Source organism: Carassius auratus, unplaced genomic scaffold (genome assembly GCF_003368295.1).
Source record: "Carassius auratus strain Wakin unplaced genomic scaffold, ASM336829v1 scaf_tig00015445, whole genome shotgun sequence".
Lineage (NCBI taxonomy): Eukaryota > Metazoa > Chordata > Actinopteri > Cypriniformes > Cyprinidae > Carassius > Carassius auratus.
In genome coordinates this window covers 93691-117403 of record NW_020524592.1, presented here as the reverse complement: position 1 = coordinate 117403, position 23713 = coordinate 93691, and the positions used below count along the sequence as shown (strand labels likewise).

Genomic DNA, 23713 nt, shown 5'->3' with positions numbered 1-23713 from the left:
ATCCTCACAATTTAACGTCACAAAGGTCTTATGATGACCCTAACCAAATTTGAAGATAATCCGATTAAAACTGTAGAAAAAGTTTGTCAAAGTACAAGGCTTGGAAATGGCAAAAACTGCACAAAAATCATATAGGAATTTCAAAATAATGTTGGGTTTTGGATTTTGTGCCAAGATACTTTTTTTTTTAGGTAATGGTGTGTTACATGTGTGTACCGATTTTCATGCATGTGCGTGAAACGTAGCTCAAGGCGGACTCCGTTGAAATTTAACAGGCGGCGCTATGAAGCCATGTGGCCACATCCACTTCTGAAACCTATATCAGATGTTAATTTTCGTCAGTTCTGACGTGTGCAACGTTTCGTGAGTTTTTGAGCATGTTTAGGTCCTCAAAAATGAAATTAATTTCAGAGAAGCAGCGGAAGAATAATAATAAACGGAGCAATTCCAAGATTTGGCACCCAAAACAGGCTGTCAAAATAAATCTGCATTGTTAATCATTTTGATCTTTTATTTTAAAAAAATCACACAAATCTAACCTTTTATTGGAGAATAAGAATTTAAACAACTGCTCATAGCTAACAGTTTTAGAAATGGTTATCATAAAAAAAAATGTCAAAATTAGATGTCAACATTATAAAGACAAGTTTTCTCTTTTATTTATGTAGTTCAAGTTTTCTTAGTCTTCTTCTTGCTTATTGTGCTTCTTCAATATTCTTGGTAAAAGCTTTGGGATGTTGAGTTTGCCATGTGCACTTCTGGTTTCTGATTGTTCCACAGACTCAGGGATGGACCACAAAGACATGAATCCTGAACTGAGAGATGAGACTTTTGAGTGAAATGAGCTAAAAATTGAACCGCTGTCTGCTCCTGATTGTGAGCTGAATGAACCATAAGCAGAACTTCCCATAGACCATGTGTCCGACCATCTCCACTCATCTCCACTCACTGGGGAAAATAAAATACAAAATTAGTAAGAGGATTAAAAACTATCCAACAAAATTCTGGAATTTTGAACGAATGTTTATCATCAAGCTAAAGATCTAATTTTATTTCATTTCAGTTTTGCATTTGCTGTTGTAGTTCATATCAACTTTTATTTTCTTTTTTTTCTTTTTTTTTTATTCAAGGTTTGGACATTGACAGGGTTTAAGCACAGTTGGCACATCTGAGCTAATACAAAATACCCAGGTGGTTATACATTAGAATTCTCCACAAAGTACACATTAAAGTACATTATAAAAAATAAAATAAAATAAGAAATAAAAAATAATACACAAATAAAAAAATTATAATATATGCAACGTAGAATAAGCATACCAATATTATTTCATCACCATTGGGTAATTATTCAGTCTTTCCATGTCAGGTTCTGTATTCCCAGCTCTAGCAGATGTGTCTCTCCCGCCCCAAGATAATTGAAGAAAGGGTCCCATATTTTATAAAATTGAAAAGTTTTTCTTTTAATGCTGTTGAAAAAGCTATGGAATAAGGCCTTTGGCCGTGTTAATTTACTGTACTATTGATGGGGCTTTGTCTGTTATTCCAACAAACAAGTATGCATTTGCGGGCACAGTGGAGTAGGATTTGAAGAAGGTGGGCCCCCTGGAGTTCTTGGTTCATACCAACTTAACATGTCTTTGGTCCTAACTGTAATGGGCAGCGAAATATACTTTCCAATTCCCTTAGAACACCCATACAGAATTGTTGTATTGTTGAACATCTCCAGAAACAGTTGAAGAGGGTTCCTTGTCTTTTACATTTATTGCAGAGGTTGGAGAATTTTGGGTTTACTTTATGTCTTCGGGCTGGAGTAACATGCAAGCGATGAACAATTTTAAATTGCATTTCCCGTGTGGAGTTGTTGGCAATATAGGAGGGCATCTTATCGCGATAAGAACCGCACTCCTCGTGGGCATTTGCCTTTTTTAAGAAAGACACATATGTTGGCTTCTGTCATGGAGTCAGGAAGCCTACCAGAATCAAATGAATAATGTATAATTTCTTGCATTAGGCTCCCTAGCTCCATTTTAAGTTTCTGAAAAAATAAAATAAAGTGTAAACCCATCGGGCCCTGGTGCTTTTCCTTTGGGGAGACTATTAATAAATTTCAAAATTTCAATAAGTTCAATTGGTTTGTTTAGCACCTGTCTTTGCTCCTCAGTTGATTCACCTAGATTTAGATTTGCAAGGAATTTATTCATATTATCACCAGTAAAAGGCCTGATTGGGATGAATAAAGCCTCTTATAAAATGCCCTAAAAATTTTGTTAATTACTTTGTTATCGTAAAGGCACTTTCCTTGTTTATCTTTGATACTGGATATGACCTGGGCTTGAGAGCGGCTCCGCAATACATTGGCTAGATATTTATTAGGTTTATTGGCAAATTCATACATCCGCTGTCTAGCAAGGAACACAGATTTCTCAGCTTTATTTGTAAGAATTGCTTCAAGAGAGGTTTTAATGGTTTCTATCTTGGCCAGAAGCACATCTGATGGGCAAGAATTATATTTTATTTTTAAATCATGGCGAATAATTTCTAATTTTCTCTGATCTGCCAGCTGCTTTTTTTTCTGGTTAGATACATAGGAGATAATCAATCCCCTAATATATGCCTTAGCAGTGTCCCAAAGCAAATTGGGAGACACTCCTGGGGTTATATTGTCCATAATAAATAGTTTAACTGGCTCTTTAAGGTAGGATTCAAAATTTGGGTCATGAGCGAGCCATGGTTTGAATTTCCAGGAAGATGGGTAATATATTTGGTTGGATAGGCCTAACTTAAGAAAAACAGGAGCATGATCCGAGATTACAATGTTGCCAATATTAAAGTCTATTACATTTTGTAGTGAAGTTTTGGGAGAGAAAAAGTAGTCTATTCTGCTTGCAGTTTTATGGACATCAGAAAAGAATGTGTATTCTCTATCTCTGGGATGCAGAGCTCGCCAAACATCTACCAGGCCAATTTCTTCACACATCTCATTCAGAGCTTGTGCTCTGTTTGAAGGTTTATCATTAGATGGTAACATTTTGTCAAGTTTTGGTAGTAGTGTGCAATTAAAATCACCAGAAATACACTATGGTCACATTGCCATTCAGCAAACTTGGAAAAAATATGTGTAATTAATTTGTTGGATTGAATAGGGGGGATATAGACATTCATAAGGGCAATGGGTTGTCCAGCTATTGTAGCTTTAAGCAGGATAAACCGTCCTGATTTATCAGAATATGTATTAAAATCTGATAGTGGTATACATTTATTCACAAGAATGACAACTCCCCTACTTTTACTGGATATGATGAACCATAGACTTGTCCTACACAGTCTCTCTTCAATTTGACATGCTCACTGTCTTTTAGGTGTGTCTCCTGCAGATATGCAATGTGAATTTGTCCTTTTTATTTATTATTTAGAATCTTTTCTTTTTACTGGATTTGTAACACCCTTTACATTCCAATCACATATGTTAAATTTTTTTTTTTTTTTTTTTTTTTTTTATTCGTTGACATAGCCAAGGGTTAGTTAAATATTCACGCTGCACCAATATTTGAGATATCCTGCCATGTTTTGAAGTGCATGTAGTCTGCTCCATTCTGAGACACAGGAAAGGTATATCCATAGAGTTGAATAGACGGTGATAGCATGCATGATATTGCGGAGAAGAAAAAAAAAGAGTTGTGTTGCCCTGCATGTCGAACATAAAACATAGAACTATTTACATTTACAAACTTGCAGACATTTCTGAGAAAAGACAAGGGAAGTCTGATGCTGGTCAGTTTCACATTTGAGAACACTAATGATCGCCATTCTTGTCTCCTTGGAAACATTACATGACTGAAACTTAGATAGAACAAACAAAAAATGCACGGTATTCAAAAGGAACACCGCAAGATGAAAGAGCTTTGATAAAATGATTGTCAATCCACTGAGACAGCAAGCCTTCTATATACTGATGGGTTCAATATTTAAATCATTAACCCTCTCAGGCTCAAATGAAGTTTTAGTAACAAGTTTTTAGTACTCCAGATACATAAAATATGTATCTGGAGTAATAAGGTAGTTAGTTTTTAACTGTTGCAAATCAGCAACGCCTGCCTTGAGAGCGTTAAACGTCTGCCCCCCTCCAACTCTATACAAAAAGTTATTACAAGTAGGCTATTGCTTAGTTAAGTCCCAATAATTAAGTCCAGTTGCACTCCTTAAAATATAAAAGGGAAAAATATACGCCAATATACGCGTTTCAGCTTCAGTGACTTGGTTCTCCATCTGCTCAACATGTGTCACTACCGCAGACAATTTCTCTAGCACTGGATCAATCTTGTTATCCAGCAGAACTTCTGCTGTTATTTTCTTCACAAGTGCATCCATGTCGCTTGGATTCATTGGAGCATCTGCCATTTTTGGAGAGGAGCGCGTGTTAAAGTTTGTTAATTCTATGTTGCGAAGTCTATAACAGGAATTAAGTTGTTTCTTTGGCATGTCTTGTCACTTCTACATTTAATTTCAGCCCCCTCAATGATGATATGGAGTTTAAGGAGGGAGATTTTCGAAGTCTTTTCCGGAGCTCGTCGTCAACACGGCTACTCCATTGAATGTGTAACATGACCCTATATCAACTTTTCTATTTGTGTAAAAATTTAGGAAATGCAAGATGTACAAAGACATTTTTCTAGGAAATACATGGTAACAAATTTATGACAAAGTACACAAAATAATATATTTTCACAACAGATAGTACTCATGTAAAACAGGGAAACTGAGAGACCAAAATATAGATAGATAGATAGATAGATAGATAAATAGATAGATAGATGCATTCAAAATGCACTCACAGTTTGGTGGTATCATTCCATTGCTGCCATGTCTTTTTATGGCCCCTGACCCATAAGATGAATCTCTGGACCGTAATGATCTAAAAATTGCGTCTGTTCCTGATCGTGATCTGAATGAACCACTCACTGTAATAATAAAAGCAGAGATCAGATCAGTAGTAGAACATTTACATTAATTCATTTTACAGACAATTTTATCCAAAGCAAATGACATGACATTAAAAGAATATATTCATCAGTTCACGTGGTTGTGATTTATTGAGATCTCAAGGTTATGTCATCTCTAAATAGGTCAGGGAATGGAGCTTTCACTTCACTACAGCACTTTGGTTCAGACTGGAACAGAACATTATATGATTGTGATGTTTGACCCTGCAGCTCCAGTGTTGGGGTAACATGTTATAAGTAAAGCGAGTTACGTTATCAGATTACTAGTGAAGTAACATTACTTTAAATTACAACAAAATAATGCAATATTGTAATGCATTAATATTTAAAGTAACTTACACCATTATTGCTGGTTTCCTAATGAATCTAAACAGGGCTGAACCTGATGAGTATCATGGGAGGACATTTAAGAAAAAATAAAACTGTACGACTTGTTAGTGAGTGTTAGAGCTCAACCTGAGATCTGTATGAAGGACACTTTAAACTATTTAAAACTACATGTGAACAGCTCAAGAACAATGAAGAGGAAACACAACTCAAGACTTGTACAGTAGATAATATTCATACAATCTTATAATTTCACTCACTAGTCTGTGATCTGATGTCCTCTCTCCATTTGTCCATTTGATCTTTCATTTTCTTTCTAGGGTCAATCTCTAGTAAAATCTTTCTGTCTATTTCAAAATAGAAGCCGTTGTTTTGTGCCACTGTCTCCTCAATCTTGTCCAGCAGCTCCTTGATCTGAGTGTCATCGCTCCTGTTCTGATTGTTGAGAACATGATATCTGTTTCCACATTTGTCCAGCAGCCACTGGAGATCCTGTCCTTCTCTCTCTATGTGCTGCTCTATAGATGTGTCTAACAGAGAGTCTGCATGAGTGAACAGCACTATAGTGTGACTCCAGACTCTCTCACCCAGAAGATCCAGATGACCCTGCACTGCTTTTCTCTCATTCTCTTTAAATCCAATGTCCACACGTATCATCAGTAGTATAGCGTGTGGTCCAGGAGGACACAGAGACACACTGAGCACAATCTCTTGTTTCAGTAACTCAGGACTCTTCTCTACAGAGTAATTACTCCACCATCCTGGAGCTTCAATGACAGTGATGTGTCTGTCTGCTACTTCTCCATGTCTTCTCACACACTGAGCAGATCTCTTCAAGTCAAACTCCTCTCTGCCCAGGATGCTGTTTCCTGCTGAACTCTTACCTGCTCTTCTATAACCCATCAACACAATCCTCAGCTCTGAGAGATGTTGGGCATCACCTGAACAAACAGAGAACAGAATCTGGGGGGCTGGGAATATTAACACAAGAGCATTACAGGCTTAAAGGAACACTCCGACTTTTTGGGACTTTAGCTTATTCACAGTATCCCCCAGAGTTAGATAAGTCCATACATACCTTTTTCATGTCTGTGCGTTCTGTAAGTGTTATTTGACGCACCCACCGCTAGCCTAGCTTAGCACAAAGACTGGATGTAAATGGATACTGTTAGCATAGTAATCCCAAAAAGTGACAAAATAATGCAAACATTTTCCTATTTACATGTTGTGATCTGTATAGTCACAGCGTGTACAAATAACAAGGCTATATGAGACAGAGCCCATTTTTTATCGTATAAATACTGGAAACTATATTCTCACTAGGTGTAGGAGCACAGCTAACGTTACTTGGGCAGAGTGGCTACTTGGGCGGAGTGATTAGCGCAGCACACGAGACGCGCAGTGGTGAGGAGCAGAGAGTTCGCTCAGAGTTGGAGTAATAGAGTCAGCAATCACTAGATAGTAAATGTATAGTGTACAATCATAGGTGTTTGCTGTATTGTAAAGAGCTGCGACAATAAACAGGGGAGACCAGGTAATACTATGATGTTTCATAGAATTCCAACCAAAAACCCTGACCTGATGAATCGATGGCTACTTGTTCTGGGTTCCAAACACACCTGTAAACACCATCACGAAGTATTTTGTTTTCTCTGAACATTTTACTGTAGACGACTATTTTGAAAAAAATGCAAGTTGTCACACGGACCACGAAACGTGTGCTAAAGGATACAGCCATCCCATCGATAATAAAGACAGGACAAATTGGATCACCTGTTGCTGCGGTAAGTGTTCAGTTATGTTTTGAGATGACTAACATTAGCCATACTGTAACAGTGCCATGCTAATGTAATATAACCTTAGTAGTGACACTATTGCGTGAATAGGGGCTCCGTGTATCCCCTTTATTGTTATTATTGTGTTGTCATGAACACACTGCTCGTGATCATTATAACAAAATCACTTACTTGGTGGACAGCTGACCATTAGGTTCAGTCGGCATGGGGCGTTTCTTCCAGTTGATCTTGTCACAATGGGGAAAAAATGACAACTGCGGGGTGTATTAGGGCAGAGAAATCTTCCCTGGTAGTGACGCAAATATTTTGATTGTCATCAAGCCTTGACATTGATGGCAATACCCGGTCCCATTCATTACAACAAAGGCACTCGGTTTCTGTCGGCATAGGTTGGCTTGTTCAACATTTACAGCACCAGTCTGTGTTCGTTCTAATTCTCGCTTGTCTTACAGCTTCCAAAGTTTGTAACTCCTCGTCTGTGTATTCTGGCTCAAAACTATATGGTTCTGGATCTTGGTTTGATACACAGTAAAATTACTCTGAGTCTGACAATTCCTCAAAGTCAGCCATGATCACAGTCACGTCTAGCTGGTTAGTCACGTTTGTTTGTTTACGAAACCATCAACAGCGCGTCTCAAAAAAAAAAAAAAAAAAAAAAAACAGCGCGTCTCGTGTGCTGCGCTAATCACTCCGCCCAAGTAAGGTTAGCTGTGCTCCTACGCCTAGTGAGAATATAGTTCCCAGTATTTATACGATTAAAAATGGGCTCTGTCTCATATAGCCTTGTTATTTGTACACGCTGTGACTATACAGATCACAACATGTAAATAGGAAAATGTTTGCATTATTTTGTCACTTATTGGGATTACTATCCTTACAGTATCCATTTACATCCAGTCTATGTGCTAAGCTAGGCTAGCGGTGAGTGCGTCAAATAACACTTACAGAACGCACAGAAATGAAAAAGGTATGTATGGACTTATCTAACTCTGGGGGATACTGTGAATAAGCTAAAGTCCCAAAAAGTCGGAGTGTTCCTTTAAGACATATTCTGGATTAAGTTCAAGGATAATTCTCACAAAACTGTTTTTTCTGCAAGCTTTTTAAAGTAAATTAAAAATATATAATTCACAATGTGTGCAAAAGTAAAAACTGGGAGTAACAATATGCTACTTTTGTTTACAGCTTCTTTACATGAATAACTACAAGTCAAGGTGCAATACCAAACAGGACCACAGGAAGATGCCAAAAGAGCACTAAACCAGCTGCCTTGAACTGCCTGTATAGCATTAGGGATAATAAAATAATCAAACTTTTTTGAGGAAACTGATTTGCTAAAATTGCTATATAGAACCACCTCCAGAGGGGGATTTCGCTATCACCACAGAGCTGTAAAAGTGACATGTAGGGAAGATAATAATAATTAATATTATTCAATCAGGAGCACTTTCATTCAAGTATATTTTATGACAATTATATTGCATACAGTTAGTGTTGGTGGTATGGTTATGTTCTGGGCAACACTCCACACGCCTGCCCATGCAGTCATGCTTGGACAGAGCGGGGAGAGCAGCAACACAAACCCCCCTGGGGTACAGAACAGAACCATTATAAGCATACATAATTACAATTCACAATTACATGAGTTATAAACAAAATGTGATAGAGGCTGCTTCCAATGAAGAGATTGTAAAGAAAGAACAAAGTTAGATCGGATTACAGGTTCAGTTGGTGGAGTTGAGGAGGGAGTTAATTGCAAGAAGCGGTGCGATGGAAGAGACACTGAATAATGGGAGTTTAAATAGACCGCATGTGATAGGTGTCAAGACTGGATTGGTACACGTCAGGAACAGCTGACTGTCAGCTGATGCAAGTGTGACTAACGTGGCCTGACTAAACCAACGCAATGCTCAATTTCATTATTATTATTATTATTGTCTGTTTAAGGTTCAAGAAGCATGGTATCCTCTGTTGGTCAGCTTGCCATAGGACAGGTGTGCACTATAGGGGCCTCTGACAAGTTCATCAAACAACTGTGGTAAGAATTTTTCATCAAGCACGGTGAGTAATGGCTTCTCCTGCAATTATTATTTGCACTGAATGCCACATGTATAGTTTATCTATCTTTGTCGGCAACGAGGGATTCACATGTGACAAATGCAGGGAAACATTTAGGCTGACAGAAAAGATTTCAGAATTAGACACATATTCAAACTTTAATTGAGGACAGTAAGAATGTGAGGGCTGTAGATACGGCTTTGGATGCATCTATCTCAGGGAGTCCTGTACATTGTTCGGTTCTGGTAACAGCCATCGCAGCATGGCAAATGGGTGACAGTGAGGCGGCATAGTCGCGGGGCAAAACACCGCTCTTCTGTTCCATTCAAAACATTAAACAGGTTCTCCCCACTTCGTGATGCACCCACTGAGAAACCTGATGAAAGCACTCTAGTTATTGGCGATTCTTTTGTATGGGACGTGAATATAGACACAACAGCCACCATAGTCCAATGTTTACTGGGAGCCAGAGAGCCTGACATATTGTCAAATTTAAAAGTGCAGACTTATGCTAAACATAAATACAGTAAGATTGTTATTCACGCCAACGTGTAAAATGTTTGACTTCGCCAGTCGGAGATCACTAAAAATAACATTAAAGAGGTGTGTGAACTTGCAAGAACGATGTCAGATACATTAATATGCTCTGGTCCACTCCCTGCTTACCGTGGTGATGAGATGCATAGCAGATTGTCATCACTCAACGGCTGGATGTCTAAGCGGAATAACAGGTTTCATAGACAATTGGACGAGCTTTTCAGAATCAGAATCAGAAAGAGCTTTATTGCCAAGTATGCTTGCACATAGAAGGAATTTGTTTTAGTGACATAAGCTTCCAGTACACAGAGACAACACCACACAGACAAAAAAAAAAAATAGGCAAATAAATAAGTGCATAAACAATTGTGCTATAAATGATAATGGAATAGGATTGAGTAAGATGCAGGGATGTACTAGGATGGAGGGGTAACAAATAAATATAAGGATATTGCACATTTTTTATTGAATGAGCATAAGTGGGGAACATTTAACTGTTCATGGGGTAGATTGCCTGGGGGAAGAAACTGTTCTTGTGCCTGACTGTTCTGGTATTTGCGGCTCTGAGGCGCCGGCCAGATGGCAAAAGTTCAAAGATGGGGTAACTTGGATGTGAGGGATCCAGAGTGATTTTCTGAGCCCTTTTCCCCACTCTGGATGTATACAGTTCTTGAAGGGTGGGCAGGGGAGCACCAATAATCCTTTCGGCAGTCCGAACAGTTCAGTGTAGTCTTTTGATGTCTGATTTTGTTGCTGAACCAAATCAGACAGTTATTGAAGTACACAGTACAGGCTCAATGATGGCTGAGTAGAACTGTTTCAGCAGCTCCTGTGGCAGGTTTAACTTTCTCAGCTGGCAAAGGAAGTAGAACCTTTGTTGGGCCTTTTACACAATGGAGTCAATGTGATTGTCCCACTTCAGGTCCTGAGAGATGGTGGTTCCCAGGAATCTGAATGACTCCACTGCAGTCACAGTGCTGTTCATGATGGTGAATGGGGAAAGTGCAGGGGGGTTTCTCCTAAAGTCCACGATCATCTCCACTGTTTTGAGCGTGTTCAGCTCCAGGTTGTTAAGACTGCACCAGACAGCCAGCTGCTCAACCTCTTGTCTGTAAGCAGACTCATCACCGTCTTGGATGAGGCCGATGACTGTAGTGTCATCTGCAAACTTCAGGAGCTTGACAGATTGGTCTTTAGACGTGCAGTCATTGGTGTACAGGGAGAAGAGCAGAGGGGAGAGAACACATCCCTGAGGGGCACCAGTGTTGGTGGAGCAGCTGTTTGACATGAATTTCCCCAGTCTCACTAACTGTTTCCTATCTGTCAGAAAGCTGGTGATCCACTGACAGATAGAGCTAGGAACAGAGAGCTGGGTCAGTTTGGTCTGAAGGGCTGTTGGGATGATGGTGTTGAAAACCGAACTAAAGTCCACAAACAGGATCCTCACATAAGTCCCTGTTTTGTCCAGATGTTGCAGGATGAAGTGCAATCCCATGTTGATTGCATCATCCACGGACCTGTTTGCTTGGTAAGCAAACTGCAGGGGTCCAGTAAGGGTCCAATGATGTCCTTCAGATAAGCCAGAACCAGTTTTTAAAACGACTTCATGACGACAGACGTTAGAGCCACAGGTCTGTAGTCGTTAAGTCCTGTTATCTTGGGTTTCTTTGGAATTGGGATTATGGTGGAGCGTTTGAAGCAGGAAGGCACTTCACACAGCTCCAGGGATCAGTTGAAGATCTGTGAAAAGATGGGGGCCAGCAGGTCAGCACAGATTTTCAGACAGGCAGATTTGAAGAGCAGGAGGTATGGAGAGGGGGATTGCAGGAGGTGTTAACGGATGTGTAGGGAGATGGTCAGAATGAGTGTTGGGGGTTTCAAATCTACAATAAAACTAATTCAGGTCATTAGCAAGTCGTTGATTAGCCTCAGTGCTAAGGGATGGTGTCTTGTTGTTAGTGATGGCTCTCAGTCCTCTCCAAACTGAAGTTGAGTCATTGGAAGTAAACTGGTCTTCCAACTTTTTAGCGTAGGTCTTTTTAGCCGCTCTAATCTCTTTGTTTGTACAAAACTCTGTCCCCATTCTCTTTGGCCTGACGAAGATGTCTGAGTTTTACTGTAAACCATGGCTTATCATTGTTGAATGTTAAATAAGTCCTGCTAGGAATGCATATATCCTCACAGAAACTAATATAGGATGTTACAGTCTCTGTGAGTTCGTCCAGATCGGTGGTAGCAGTTTCAAAAACACTCCAATCAGTGAGATTGTAAATCCTGCTCTGTTTCGCTGGTCCATCTCTTCACAGTCTTTACTACAGGTTTAGCAGATTTAAGTTTCTTACTGTAGGTCGGTATAAGATGAACCAGACAGTGATCAGAACGTCCCAAAGCTGCTCGTGGAACAGAGTGATATGCATCCTTTATTGTGTTGTAACAGTGACCCAATATTTCACTGTCTCTGGTGGGACATGTAACATGCTGTCTGTATTTTGGAAGGTCAGGGGAGAGATTGGCTTTATTAAAGTCCCCAAGAAGGATTAAAACAGAGTCCGGGTGTTGTTGCTCTGTCTCTGTGATCTGATCAGCGAGTTCCTTTAAAGCTGAGCTCACGTGAGCTTTCGGGCAGACCTGACTTTTTGAAAAGAGATGGTCTTCATCCCTCCTGGGGTGGTGCCGCTCTTCTCTCTAGAAATATGGCACAGTCTTAGAGTTTGTACTTGATTAACTGGGGCCTGGATCAGGAAGCAGACAGACTGGTTAATAAACCGACCATCTGCTAGCCGCCTCACGTCACAGAAGTCAGTTAACTCTCAGCACGTAGAGACTCTTTTACCTAGATATCACACACTGTGTCTGTTCTGCGAACTAGAAAATACAAAAACGTCCAAACCAATTTAAGAGTAACAATTTAATTGAGGTTCAACAAATAAAAAAACAGATGCAATTCAGATAAACAAATGATAAAGCTTGGCTTATTGAATAGCAGGTCCCTTTCTACAAAAGCACTTTTTGTAAATAATATTATCATTGATCATAATCTAGATGTGCTCTGTTTGACAGAAACCTGGCTAAAACCTGATGATTAAATTATTTTAAATGAGTCTACCCTCCAAGATTATGGTTATAAACATGAGCCACGTCCAAAAGGTAAAGGGGGAGGTGTTGCTTCGATTTATAACAAAGTTTTCAGGATTTCTCAGAGGGCAGTTTTCAAGTATAGCTGGTTTAAAGTAATGGTGCTTCATATAACATTATCCAGAGAAACAAATGTTAATGATAAATCCCCTGTGATGTTTGTACTGGCTACTGTGTACAGGTCACCGAGGTAACAAAGACTTTATTTAAGAGTTTGCTGATTTTACATCTGAGTAAGTGCTGGCTGCAGATAAGTTTTTAATTATTGGTGATTTTAATATCCATGTTGATAATGAAACAGATGCATTAGGATCAGCATTTATAGACATTCAGAACTCTATTGGGGTTAGACAACACATCTCAGGACCTACTTATTGTTGAAATCATACTTTAGATTTAATACTGTCATATGGAATTTATGTTGATGGTGTTGAAATTATGCAGCCAAGTGATGATATCTCAGATCATTATTTAGTTTTGTGCGAACTTCATATAGCTAAAACTGTAAATTCTACTTCTTGTTACAAGTGTGGTAGAACCATCAATTCTACCACGAAAGACTGCTTTGCAAGTAATCTTCCTGATGTATCCCAATTCCTTGGCATATCTAAAACCTAAAACCAATTTGATGATGTAACAAAAACCATGAACTCTCTCTATTAGCATTTTAAAGACAGTTGCTCCTTTACGCTTAAGGAAAGTTAAGGACCCCATGGTATAATAAGCACACTCAAACCCTAAAGAGAGTGGAAAATGGAGCGCAGCTGGAGGAAACAAAACTATAGGTATTTCGTATAGCTTGGTGGGAAAGTAACCTATTCTACAGAAAAGCATTAAAAACGGCTAGATCTGATTCCTTTTCGTCTCTTTTAGAAGAAAACAAACATAAACCCAGGTATTTATTCAATGCATTGGTTAAATTAACAAAACATAAATCATCAACAAGTGTTGACATTTCCCAACATCACAGCAGTAATGACTTTATGAACTACTTTACTTCTAAGATCGATACTATTAGAGATAAAATTGTAACCATGCAGCCGTCAGCTACAGTATCGCATCAGATCCATCAGAGTGCACTACAGATCCAAAGGGGACCTATAACCAAATGACCAAAATGTTCTGTGGGCCATGGCCATGGATCAGTTCAGTTACTGTGGTTAATTAAAACACTAACACACACACAATACAAAGATGTCAGCACTCCAAAAATTTGGAAAATTAAAAATGGTCATGCAACATGCATTAGACCACTTGAGATGAATTGACCCTAAGATTTTTATATAATAAAATAAGTCAGGGACAATGAGCAGTCATTATCTCAAAATAATCCCTCTGCCTAGTCTTCTTTTAGCATTAACACATGAACACATACTAGGGTTTTAAAACTCTTTATTTACCTATGCGTCAGCGAGGTATAGTGAAAGTCATGACATTTGCCAAGTATGGTGGCCCCAAGTGCACACACTGCGAACACACACCCACAGCAGTGGGCAGTTATATATCCAGTGCCCAGGAAAAAAACTGGGGGTTCAGTGCCTTGCTAAAGGGCACTTCAGTCATAGGTATTGAGGGTGGAAGAGAGCACGGTTCATTCACTCCCTCCCATCTACAACTCCTGCCAGCACTGAGACTCGAATTTGCGACCTTCTGGTAACTAGGCTCTCTAACCATTAGGCCACAGCTGCCCAGATGGACAATGCCCACACAAGCACACACATTTACACATCTGTAACTAGACTGTTGTGTTCAGACTGGCCACCTAAACACTAAAACCAGTGGACAGTTTTTCCTATCTTTCGATCTTGAACTGAGTAAAAGACCCAAAAGGACATTTGTCAGCCTTTTTATAACTTTGCTGTGTTGCATCATGGGGATTGGGAGATACCAAGTATGCATGGAAAGGGGTGGAAACTGTTCATGAGTTTTTGTATTTGACTTTTTATAATTATTGCTGAATTGAAGTTATGGTACATTGTGCTATTGATATTTGATTTATTGAAGGAAATAGTGTTACTTGATTTTAAATCCTTTTTATGTGTTAGTACTTCATATGGTTTTCATGTGATAAGCCGGCTTCTGAGAAATGTTTGAACCCATGTGTATAAATTCTCACGTAATGAAGCAGTCAGAGAGTCCTTGATTTGGAGGGCAGTGAGTGTAGTAGCTATTGAGAAGTACTCTAATTGAATCATTGTTATACCTGAACCAAGGTTAGTTGTTTTTGTTAGTTTTTCTGTATTTTGAAGTTGCATTTTTCCATATGGAACTTTTTTTTCCATTTTTTTCACCTGTGAGCACTCTGAATGAAATAAAAAGAAAAGCTGGCATTCAAATGTGAATTATATGATATATAATATGATATTCAAAAAATATGTTTGAATTAAAAATCATGTAATGCTAAGGACATTATTTATGTATTCTTGACCAACAAACACCAGAAACATCAGCAACATGTGCTCTTGTATTGATAATGTCAGGAAACCTTTTTCTTTAAGTCTCTCAATAATGTCTGTATGAAAACAGTAAGGCTGTCGCAATAACCGCAATACCAAGCTATTGACAAGCAATCCGCAGAGGAAAGATAGCAACCGCAGAAACCGTGTCCGCGGCAACCGCAGTGTGCATTCAATGTTAAATAAATTAACGATTAGGGCTGTCGCGTTAAGAAATTTCCCCTGCGGTTATTATGGGTGGCTCAATAGCGCGATATGCGGTATTACCGCCATTTTTTTGTTGTTGTTGTTTTTTTTACATACCTAATTTATCCTAATTTTGCAGCATACAAAGCTCTGTCATTGAGTTATGTAGCATATATTGTTGCTTTTTAACTGACAAGTGAGACACGTTTTAAAACATTTTTGTTTATTGTTAAATGCCAAACAGCAACAAGAATTTTTTTTTTTTATCATAGAGTTCTAACAGATATTCTGATAAAAAAAATCAGATGAGCCCTGAATATGAATGCAACTCATTTAATAACATGTAAGTCTTTTCCTCCCATAGAAAACCATTATAGGAAAACACTTAATGTGGCTTAATGTACTAAGACCGTGATTTTTAAAAACCAAACTCACTAAACATTATACTAATAAAGTATACGATGTAAAAATCAAACAAAAAAAAAACAGATGAGCCCTGAAAATGAATGAAAGGTTTACGTTAAGCCTTATGATGGTTTTCTATGGGAGGAAAAGGCTTAGCGTGTTATTAAAGGGGGGGTGAAATGCTCGTTTTCACTCAATATCCTAGTACTGTACTGCATCCTTCATAACTCCAAAAAGTCTTTAGTTTTATTATATTCATAAGAGAAAGTTAGTCTGTACCGATTTTTCCCGGAAAAACACGACCAGCTGGAGGCGTGACGTGTGGGCGGAGCTAAAGAATCACGAGCGCCAGTAAGCTTTTGCGTTGAGAGCGTTTGGAAGCTGTGACATTACCGTGAGAAAAAACACATCCAAAACAAACCATGGCTAACAGTCAGATTCAGCGTATATTTATGATCCAGAATCAGATCAAGAGGCTGAAATTTAACAAGAGCAGCATCAGCAACGACGTCTCTATGTGGTATGTACTGAAACTGTATATATTTGCTTAGCGGTTTTGGAAAATGACTTAAAGTTCCACTTGATGTTGTCTTTTTTTTTTTTTTTTTTAGCTGTACATGTGGAAAGTGCAGTTTGATGACAACATCGCATGTTGTTTACTTGATGTGCTTACGCGCCGATAGCTAAGTTAACAACACAGAGATATTTGAAGCAGTTTTACTCACCGTATGCGGTTCCAACACACGATCGTGACCCTTTTTCGTTGGGACTGCATTATCCTTAAGAAATAAACAATGTGCAAATCCGGCGTCAAACTGGGCCTTGTTTGTAAAACAAGCATCTTCGAAATGCAGGGAACAAACAAAAACACTTGCACAGCTCCGTTGATGCTCTGTAAAAATAAACTCCATCCACTGGTCCCTTAATGCGTTTTTTTTTTTTGGTAATTGTGCAGGGTTGTCTTGCCCTGGCAACCAAAAACACACTTCTTTTGTGACATTTCGCGGTTTTTTGTAACACTGCGGTTGCCGCGGTTTCTGCGGTTGCTATCTTTCCTTTGCGGTTTGCTTGTCAATAGCGCGGTATTACAATATTGCGGCTATCGCGACAGCCCGATTAATGATACAATATGCTTATGACTGTAATTTTCTCACAAGCCATTATAGCATTATGGTGATTCGTTTGTTTTTAACAGGCCAGCTGAAATGATGGCAGGCGCTCGATCTCGGAGCAACATCAAAAAGAACAGCTGAAACCTGTACCAGTGCCAACAGTCAAGAGTAGCTGAAGCCTTTGCGAAATCTGTAAAATACAGCCGTGAAAGTAACAAGCATACCTGCTGAAGTCACAGACAACCTCCGCGTCAGTGCCCATACCAAAGAGAGCGCTAGCAGATAACGAGCTCACACACGCTATCTGCATGAGGAGTGCATCGACTCCAATGCGAATCCACTGTCCTGGTAGTGTAATAATCTTTCCGCTGCTGTCCAAAGTTGCGCGTAAATACACATTAAAAATAAACAAAAATGTTTTAAAACGTGTCTCTCTGTCAGTTAAAAAGCAACAATATATGCTACATAACTCAACAATAGAGCTTTGTATGCAGCAAAATCAGGATAAATTAGGTTTGTAAAAAAAACAACAACAACGGCAGTAATACCGCATATCACACTATTGAGCCACCCAAAATAACCGCAGGGGAAATTTATTTACCGCTACAGCCCTAGAAAACAGACAAGAACAGAGAAACTCCGCAGAATAACAAAACACAGCTGTGGCTGCACTGTGGACTCACTCATCTGTGATCTGATGTCGTTTCTCTGTTTTTTCATCCTCTTCATTAGTTCTTCTGCTCTCTCTTCCTCTGATCTTCTTCTCTCTTTCATCTCCTGTAAAATCTTTCTGTCTATTTCAAAATGGCAGCTGTGGTTTTGTGCCACTGTCTCCTCAATCTTCTCCAGCAGCTCCTTGATTTGAGTGTCGTCACTCCTGTTCTTATTGAGAACATGATATCTGTTTCCACATTTGTTCAGCAGAGACTGGAGATCCTGTCCTTCACTCTCAATGTGCTGCTCTATAGATGTGTCTAACAGAGAGTCTCCATGAGTGAACAGCACTATAGTGTGACTCCAGACTCTCTCACCCAGAAGATCCAGATGACCCTGTACTGCTTTTCTCTCATTCTCTTTAAATCGAATGTCCACACGTATGATCAGTAGTAGAACGTGTGGTCCTGGAGGACACTGAGACACACTGAGCACAATCTCCTGTTTCAGTAACTCAGGACTCTTCTCTACAGAGTAATTACTCCACCATCCTGGAGCTTCAATGACAGTAATGTGTGTGTCTGCTACTTCTCCATGTCTCCTCACAAACTGAGCAGATCTCTTCAAGTCAAACTCCTCTCTGCCCAGGATGTTGTTTCCTGTTGAACTCTTTCAAGCAAGTTTATGCCCCATTAACACAATCCTAAGCTCTGAGAGATGTTGTTTGTCACCTGTAACAAAGCCAAAACTCACTTATATAAAACATTGTACTGACAATCCGTAAATAACTAAAAGGTCAATCTTTCTAATTTGGTCCAAAAAGTTGGTTGCTCAACCATTTATCTCTTATACAATAAATATTAACATAAATTAAACATTGTGTATATTCTTGCTCCTTAGCCTTATAATTTAAGGTCAAATGTAATGATCAACATCAAAGTTCCACATTCAGGGATATTTATAATGGGAAGGATCTGAATCCAATTTTTTAGAGAGTGCCTGGTTAAGTATATTGCAGATGCAAAAATGTTCAGGTTTGAGACTGCATGAATAGATTTGAGAATTTTCTACATTTTTTTAAGGTTTGAGGATAATTCTCCTAATACTGTATTTTCTACAAGCTTTTGTAAGGTCAATTAAAAATATGTTTTAGTTCATCATTCACAATGCGTTTAAAAAAAAAAACAGTTTCTTTATTTCTTGTTATTGTTTATGTGGTTTATGAAAATGACAAAAGAGCACAAAACAAGCTACCATGACCTGAATTCAAACTGACTGCATATGAATCCATTCAGAAATACTAATCCCATAAACATGAAAAATGTGATCTAAATGCATGTTAAGATCATAATTTATTTATTTAAAGTATCTGTTGCTCATGCGTACATGGATCATTCCTGGGATTTGGTGCCTTTGTGTCCACAGTAAAGATAATGATATTACTGCCTTAACATTTTAACAAAATCATTTTAAAGTTATTTTTTGACATAACACATTTGGAACTTTATGCATATATTTTTAATGTTTTTTTTTATTTTTATAATTATTTACATTTTAAAGTATTTACACATCCAAATATAAAAAAAATCATATGTACCCAGCCAGGACAATATCTCATCAAATTAGAATACTTCATAAGACATTTTTTGTGAATTGTTGGCCTTCTGGAAAGTATGTTCATTTACTGTGCATGTACTCAATACTTGGTAGTGGCTCATTTTGCTTTAATTACTGCCTCAATTCGGCTTGGCATGGAGGTGATCAGTTTGTGGCACTGCTGAGGTGGTATGGTTCCACCAGACTCTAGGACCTTGGTTTCCAAATGAAATACAAAACTTGCTCACATCTGAAAACAGGACTTTGGACCACTGGGCAACAGTCCAGATCTTCTCTTCCTTAGCCCAGGTAAGACATTGTCTGTGATTCAGCAAATTCCTTGACAGTCTGTGTGATGATACCTTGACCCCAGACTCAGTCAATTCCTTGTGAAGTTTACTCAAATTCTTGAATTTGTTTTTCGTTTGACAATCCTTATAAGGCTGCGGTTCTCTCAGTTGGTTGTGCATCTTTTTCTTCCACACTTTTTCCTTCAACCCAACTTTCTGTTAACATGAGAAGATGATAAAGGGGACTACCTGTCAAAAGTGATTGATTTCAATACATGTTTGATACTGCCAGTCAGGGTAGCACATTGCAAACCAAATACACAACAGCACAGTCAGCAGACAGTGGGGTCCGCATGCATGTCTGGGAACAACTTCATTCACAGATGGGCATTTTTAACTCCTTTAAGTTCTCTTAGAACTTTGTTGTTTTATTTCTTAAACTTATTTACTGCTTCTTCATTTGGATTCATGAGTGTAAAACGAGCTGGAGTTCTTAGGGTCTAAAAAGAACATGTCCAGACATAACACTTTTTCAGAAGACTGGATGGATTAGATAGTTGCTGCCTCAGATAATTGTTTGCCATTTTGATCTGTTGGCCAACCTGAGCAACCATTCATGACAATAGGGATAAATGTTTGGAAGAGTCTTTCATCCCAATACAAAAGAGTGTGTTCCCTATCATCTCAATCATTCTTGTTCTTGTTCAAAGGTGTGAAACAACCAGAACGCATGAAGGACTTCCCTAGATTGCTCTAAATTCATAGCACATGGTAAATCCTGATGACTGAATTATATCCTGATCCCCAAAAGGCCGCTGCCATAAAACATCAAGGAACAGGATGCCAGAGGTTCTCAATTTGACACCTGGGGGTCATAAACATCAAGGAAAACAGGAACTGGACGTCACACGTGTCAGTTTGACACCTGGGATCAGAATTCATAATGGGCGGGATGACGGGGTTCATAAATCAATCACTTTTGACCGGTAGTCCCCTTTATCTTCTTCTAACATGCTTGGATACAACACTCTGTGAACAGCCATCTTCTTTGGCAATGAATTTTTGTGGCTTACCCTCCTTGTGAAGGGTGTCAGTGATTGTCTTCTGGACAATCTTTCCCATGATTGTGTAGCCTAGTTAACCAAACTGAGAGACCATTTTGAAGGCTCAGGTAACCTCTGTAGGTGTTTTGAGTTGATTAGCTGATTGGCATGACACCATATTCTAATTTTTTGAGATAGTAAATTGGTGTTTTTTTTTTAAATGTGAGCCAAAATCATCACAATTAAAACAACCAAAGACTTACTTTAATGTCTGTGTGCACAGAATTTAATACAGGAGTTTCACAATTTGAGTTGAATTACTGAAATAAATTAACTTTTCCATGACATTCTAATTCACTGAGATGCACCTGTACACAGTACACCCATATAGATTATGTAAACAAAAACTTGTATTTAGGATGCAATTAATCATGATTAATTGTTTGACATCACTAATAATTACATGCAAATAACCCTAAGACAAACCCTAATCATAACCCTAATCACATAGCACATGTAGTCAATTAATATTACTCTGTACTTACCGTATTTTCCGGACTATAAGTCACACTTTTTTCATAGTTTGGCCAGTACTGCAACTTATAGTCAGGTGCGACTTATTTATCAAAATTAATTTGACAAGAACCAAGAGAAATGAACCAAGAGAAAACATTACCGTCTACAGCCACGAGAGGTCGCTCTATGCTGCCAGAGATGCTGGACAGTGCTCCTTTAGTCTACACTGAGCAGCATAGAGTGCCCTCTCACAGCTGGAGACGGTAATGTTTTCTCTTGGATCTTGGTTCAAATAAATGCGACTTATAGTCCAGTGCGACTTATATGTTTTTTCCTCATCGTGACGTATTTTTGGACTGATGTGACTTATACTCAGGTGCGAATTATAGTCCGAAAAAAATACGGTAAATGTATAATTACACTGTAACAAAGACACCTTAAAATAAAGTGCAACCAAAATTTATTACAGTTTTTATCTTGCCCCTCAAAATATTGTCCACTGTCCACCCTGTTATATTGAACTACTGGTCCTTTAAATAAAGCTGGAAAAGGAAATTACATCATATTAAATCGCTAACATCATTTCCTTGGAGGGAACAACTTAAATTGCATTCAAAAAATACTATTCAATTCTTTATTTGACAAACCTTCTGTTAGCATTTCTTTTTGCTCAGACTAAGAGTAAAAGCTGGTTTTAAGTCATAATGTCCACTGTTAGTGTCCACAGCAGCCAGATAAATTAACAGGGTGGACACATTTAGTGTACGTAGTGATATTGACAGCAAGATGTTTAAGTTGAAGATTTAGTATATTTAAACTATTACATTATTTCAAATAAAAAATAAAGCTGTTTACCTGTTTCCACCAAAATCATGTTCAAATTAAATTAGTATTGTAATTAGCTACATGTCTCCAAAAGAATGTCCATACATTTAGTTCATAAAACTTTCAAATTGTTGTTCATTTGTTCCTAACAGAATGAACATTTCTGGTTCACCAAAATATTTTTCATGTATTACATCTCCCTATAATAATTATTAGGGGTGTAACGATACGCGTATTCGTATTGAACCGTTCGGTACGACGCTTTCGGTTCGGTACGCGGTACGCATTATGTATACCGAACGGTTCGTTGGAGTAATTAATTATATTTGAAAAAAAAAAAAAAGAGAGAGAGAGAAATATAATGATATGCGTTCAACAAGGTAGCCCAATAACCCAAACAACGTAACAGGCAACGCCCCTGACACTCCCGAAGAAGAAAAAAACACCATCTTATATGTTTATGTTAGGCTACTCAGCAGGCGCTCGCTCACTCAGTACGCGCTGAAGGCTCGTTGCAAAATAGCCAATGCGTTTAACAGACTAGAAATGAGAAGATCCTCCAATAACCAACAGGTCTGGTGTTTGGGTGCACTTTGGATTCCCTTTAAGCTATAATGGTGATGGCAAGAGAGTGGTGGATAAAAAAACAACGGTATGTCGCATCTGCAACATGACAGGGTACACCAGCGGGAATAAAAAAAAAAAAAAAAAAAAAAAAACACCAGCGGTAATATCTGGGATATATGCGTCAGTACTATCTGGGAAAAGACGAAAAAAAGGAGAAACATGCACGCAGCAAACTATCCCTGCAGCATTTAGAAACTATAGCTTACAGGGAATCCAACCCAAACACCAGACCTGTTGGTTATTTTAGGATCTTATATTTCTGGTCTGTTAAAGGCATTCGACATTTTGCAACGAGCCTTCAGCGCGTGCTGAGTGAGCGAGCGCCTTAGGGGCCGTTCACATATCGTGCCTAAAAACGCATGGAAAACGCTAAGCGCGTCTTTCTCCTCCTTTCCAAAGCGCTCGGGCAGAAGCGCTCATGAGGCGTCTGTCTTTGCTAAGCAACAATGACGTGCTCTCTCCATGAGACGCGGAAATTTCAGCGAAGGATAAATGGATTTGCAGCTCTAAAAATCGCTTGCAGTAGCGCTGCTACTAAATTTATTTCAAAATTGCAATCCATATACAACTATGATCAGCTGATCCTTCATCTTGGCTGAGCTCTCAACGTTGTTACGGGAAAGGATGAAGCTGATTGGTTAGTTCTTGTCACATGACCCGCGGTGCGCTTGCGGCATTCTGAAAAGTTGAGATGTTTTTACATTTTGCTGTATCTAAAACGTATCGTATCGAACCGAACCGTGAATTTTGTGAACCGTTACACCCCTAATAATTATGTAAGAATTTTAATTAAAAAAATGTGATTAATGTGTCATTGTTATTATGTCCAAAATGTAAATGTAAATTATTTGTAAATTATTTCTCTGTCACCTCAGAGACATGCTAACAGACAAAGGTGACAGACAGGGAAAGCATATTTTGCACTGATGATTTTCTATAATACCATTTTAAATAAATATAAATTTACATAATTTTGAATAATTGAGATAATTATGATTTTGTGTGGCTAGTTCAGGCAGAGCAGCGCCCTTTAAATTTAAATTTTAATTTATTGGCCAGGTGCCACAGGACAGGTATCCACTAGGGATCTCTGCAAATGTCCTGAAGGTACAGACATATAACCAAATAATCCAACATATCTTGTGGG

At 38.5% G+C, this 23713-nt stretch overlaps 1 protein-coding gene across 2 annotated transcripts in view; it reads right to left on the bottom strand.

The window, feature by feature from the left end:
• Window positions 1-379: 379 nt before the first annotated feature.
• LOC113074845 (GTPase IMAP family member 8-like) overlaps window positions 380-23713 on the bottom strand; it is a 57758-nt gene continuing 34424 nt past the window's right edge. Inside the window, exons 4-6 of one of the 2 annotated variants that reach the window (XM_026247580.1) lie at window positions 5591-6271; window positions 4836-4961; window positions 380-948 (exon numbers count right to left, since the gene is read on the bottom strand). In XM_026247580.1, coding sequence (XP_026103365.1) covers window positions 680-948; window positions 4836-4961; window positions 5591-6271 — 1076 coding nt within the window. In that variant the 3' untranslated portion in view covers window positions 380-679. Of the gene's footprint in view, window positions 949-3479; window positions 4395-4835; window positions 4962-5590; window positions 6272-23713 lie in introns of those variants that run through there. The other variant, XM_026247581.1, reaches the window with a different exon arrangement.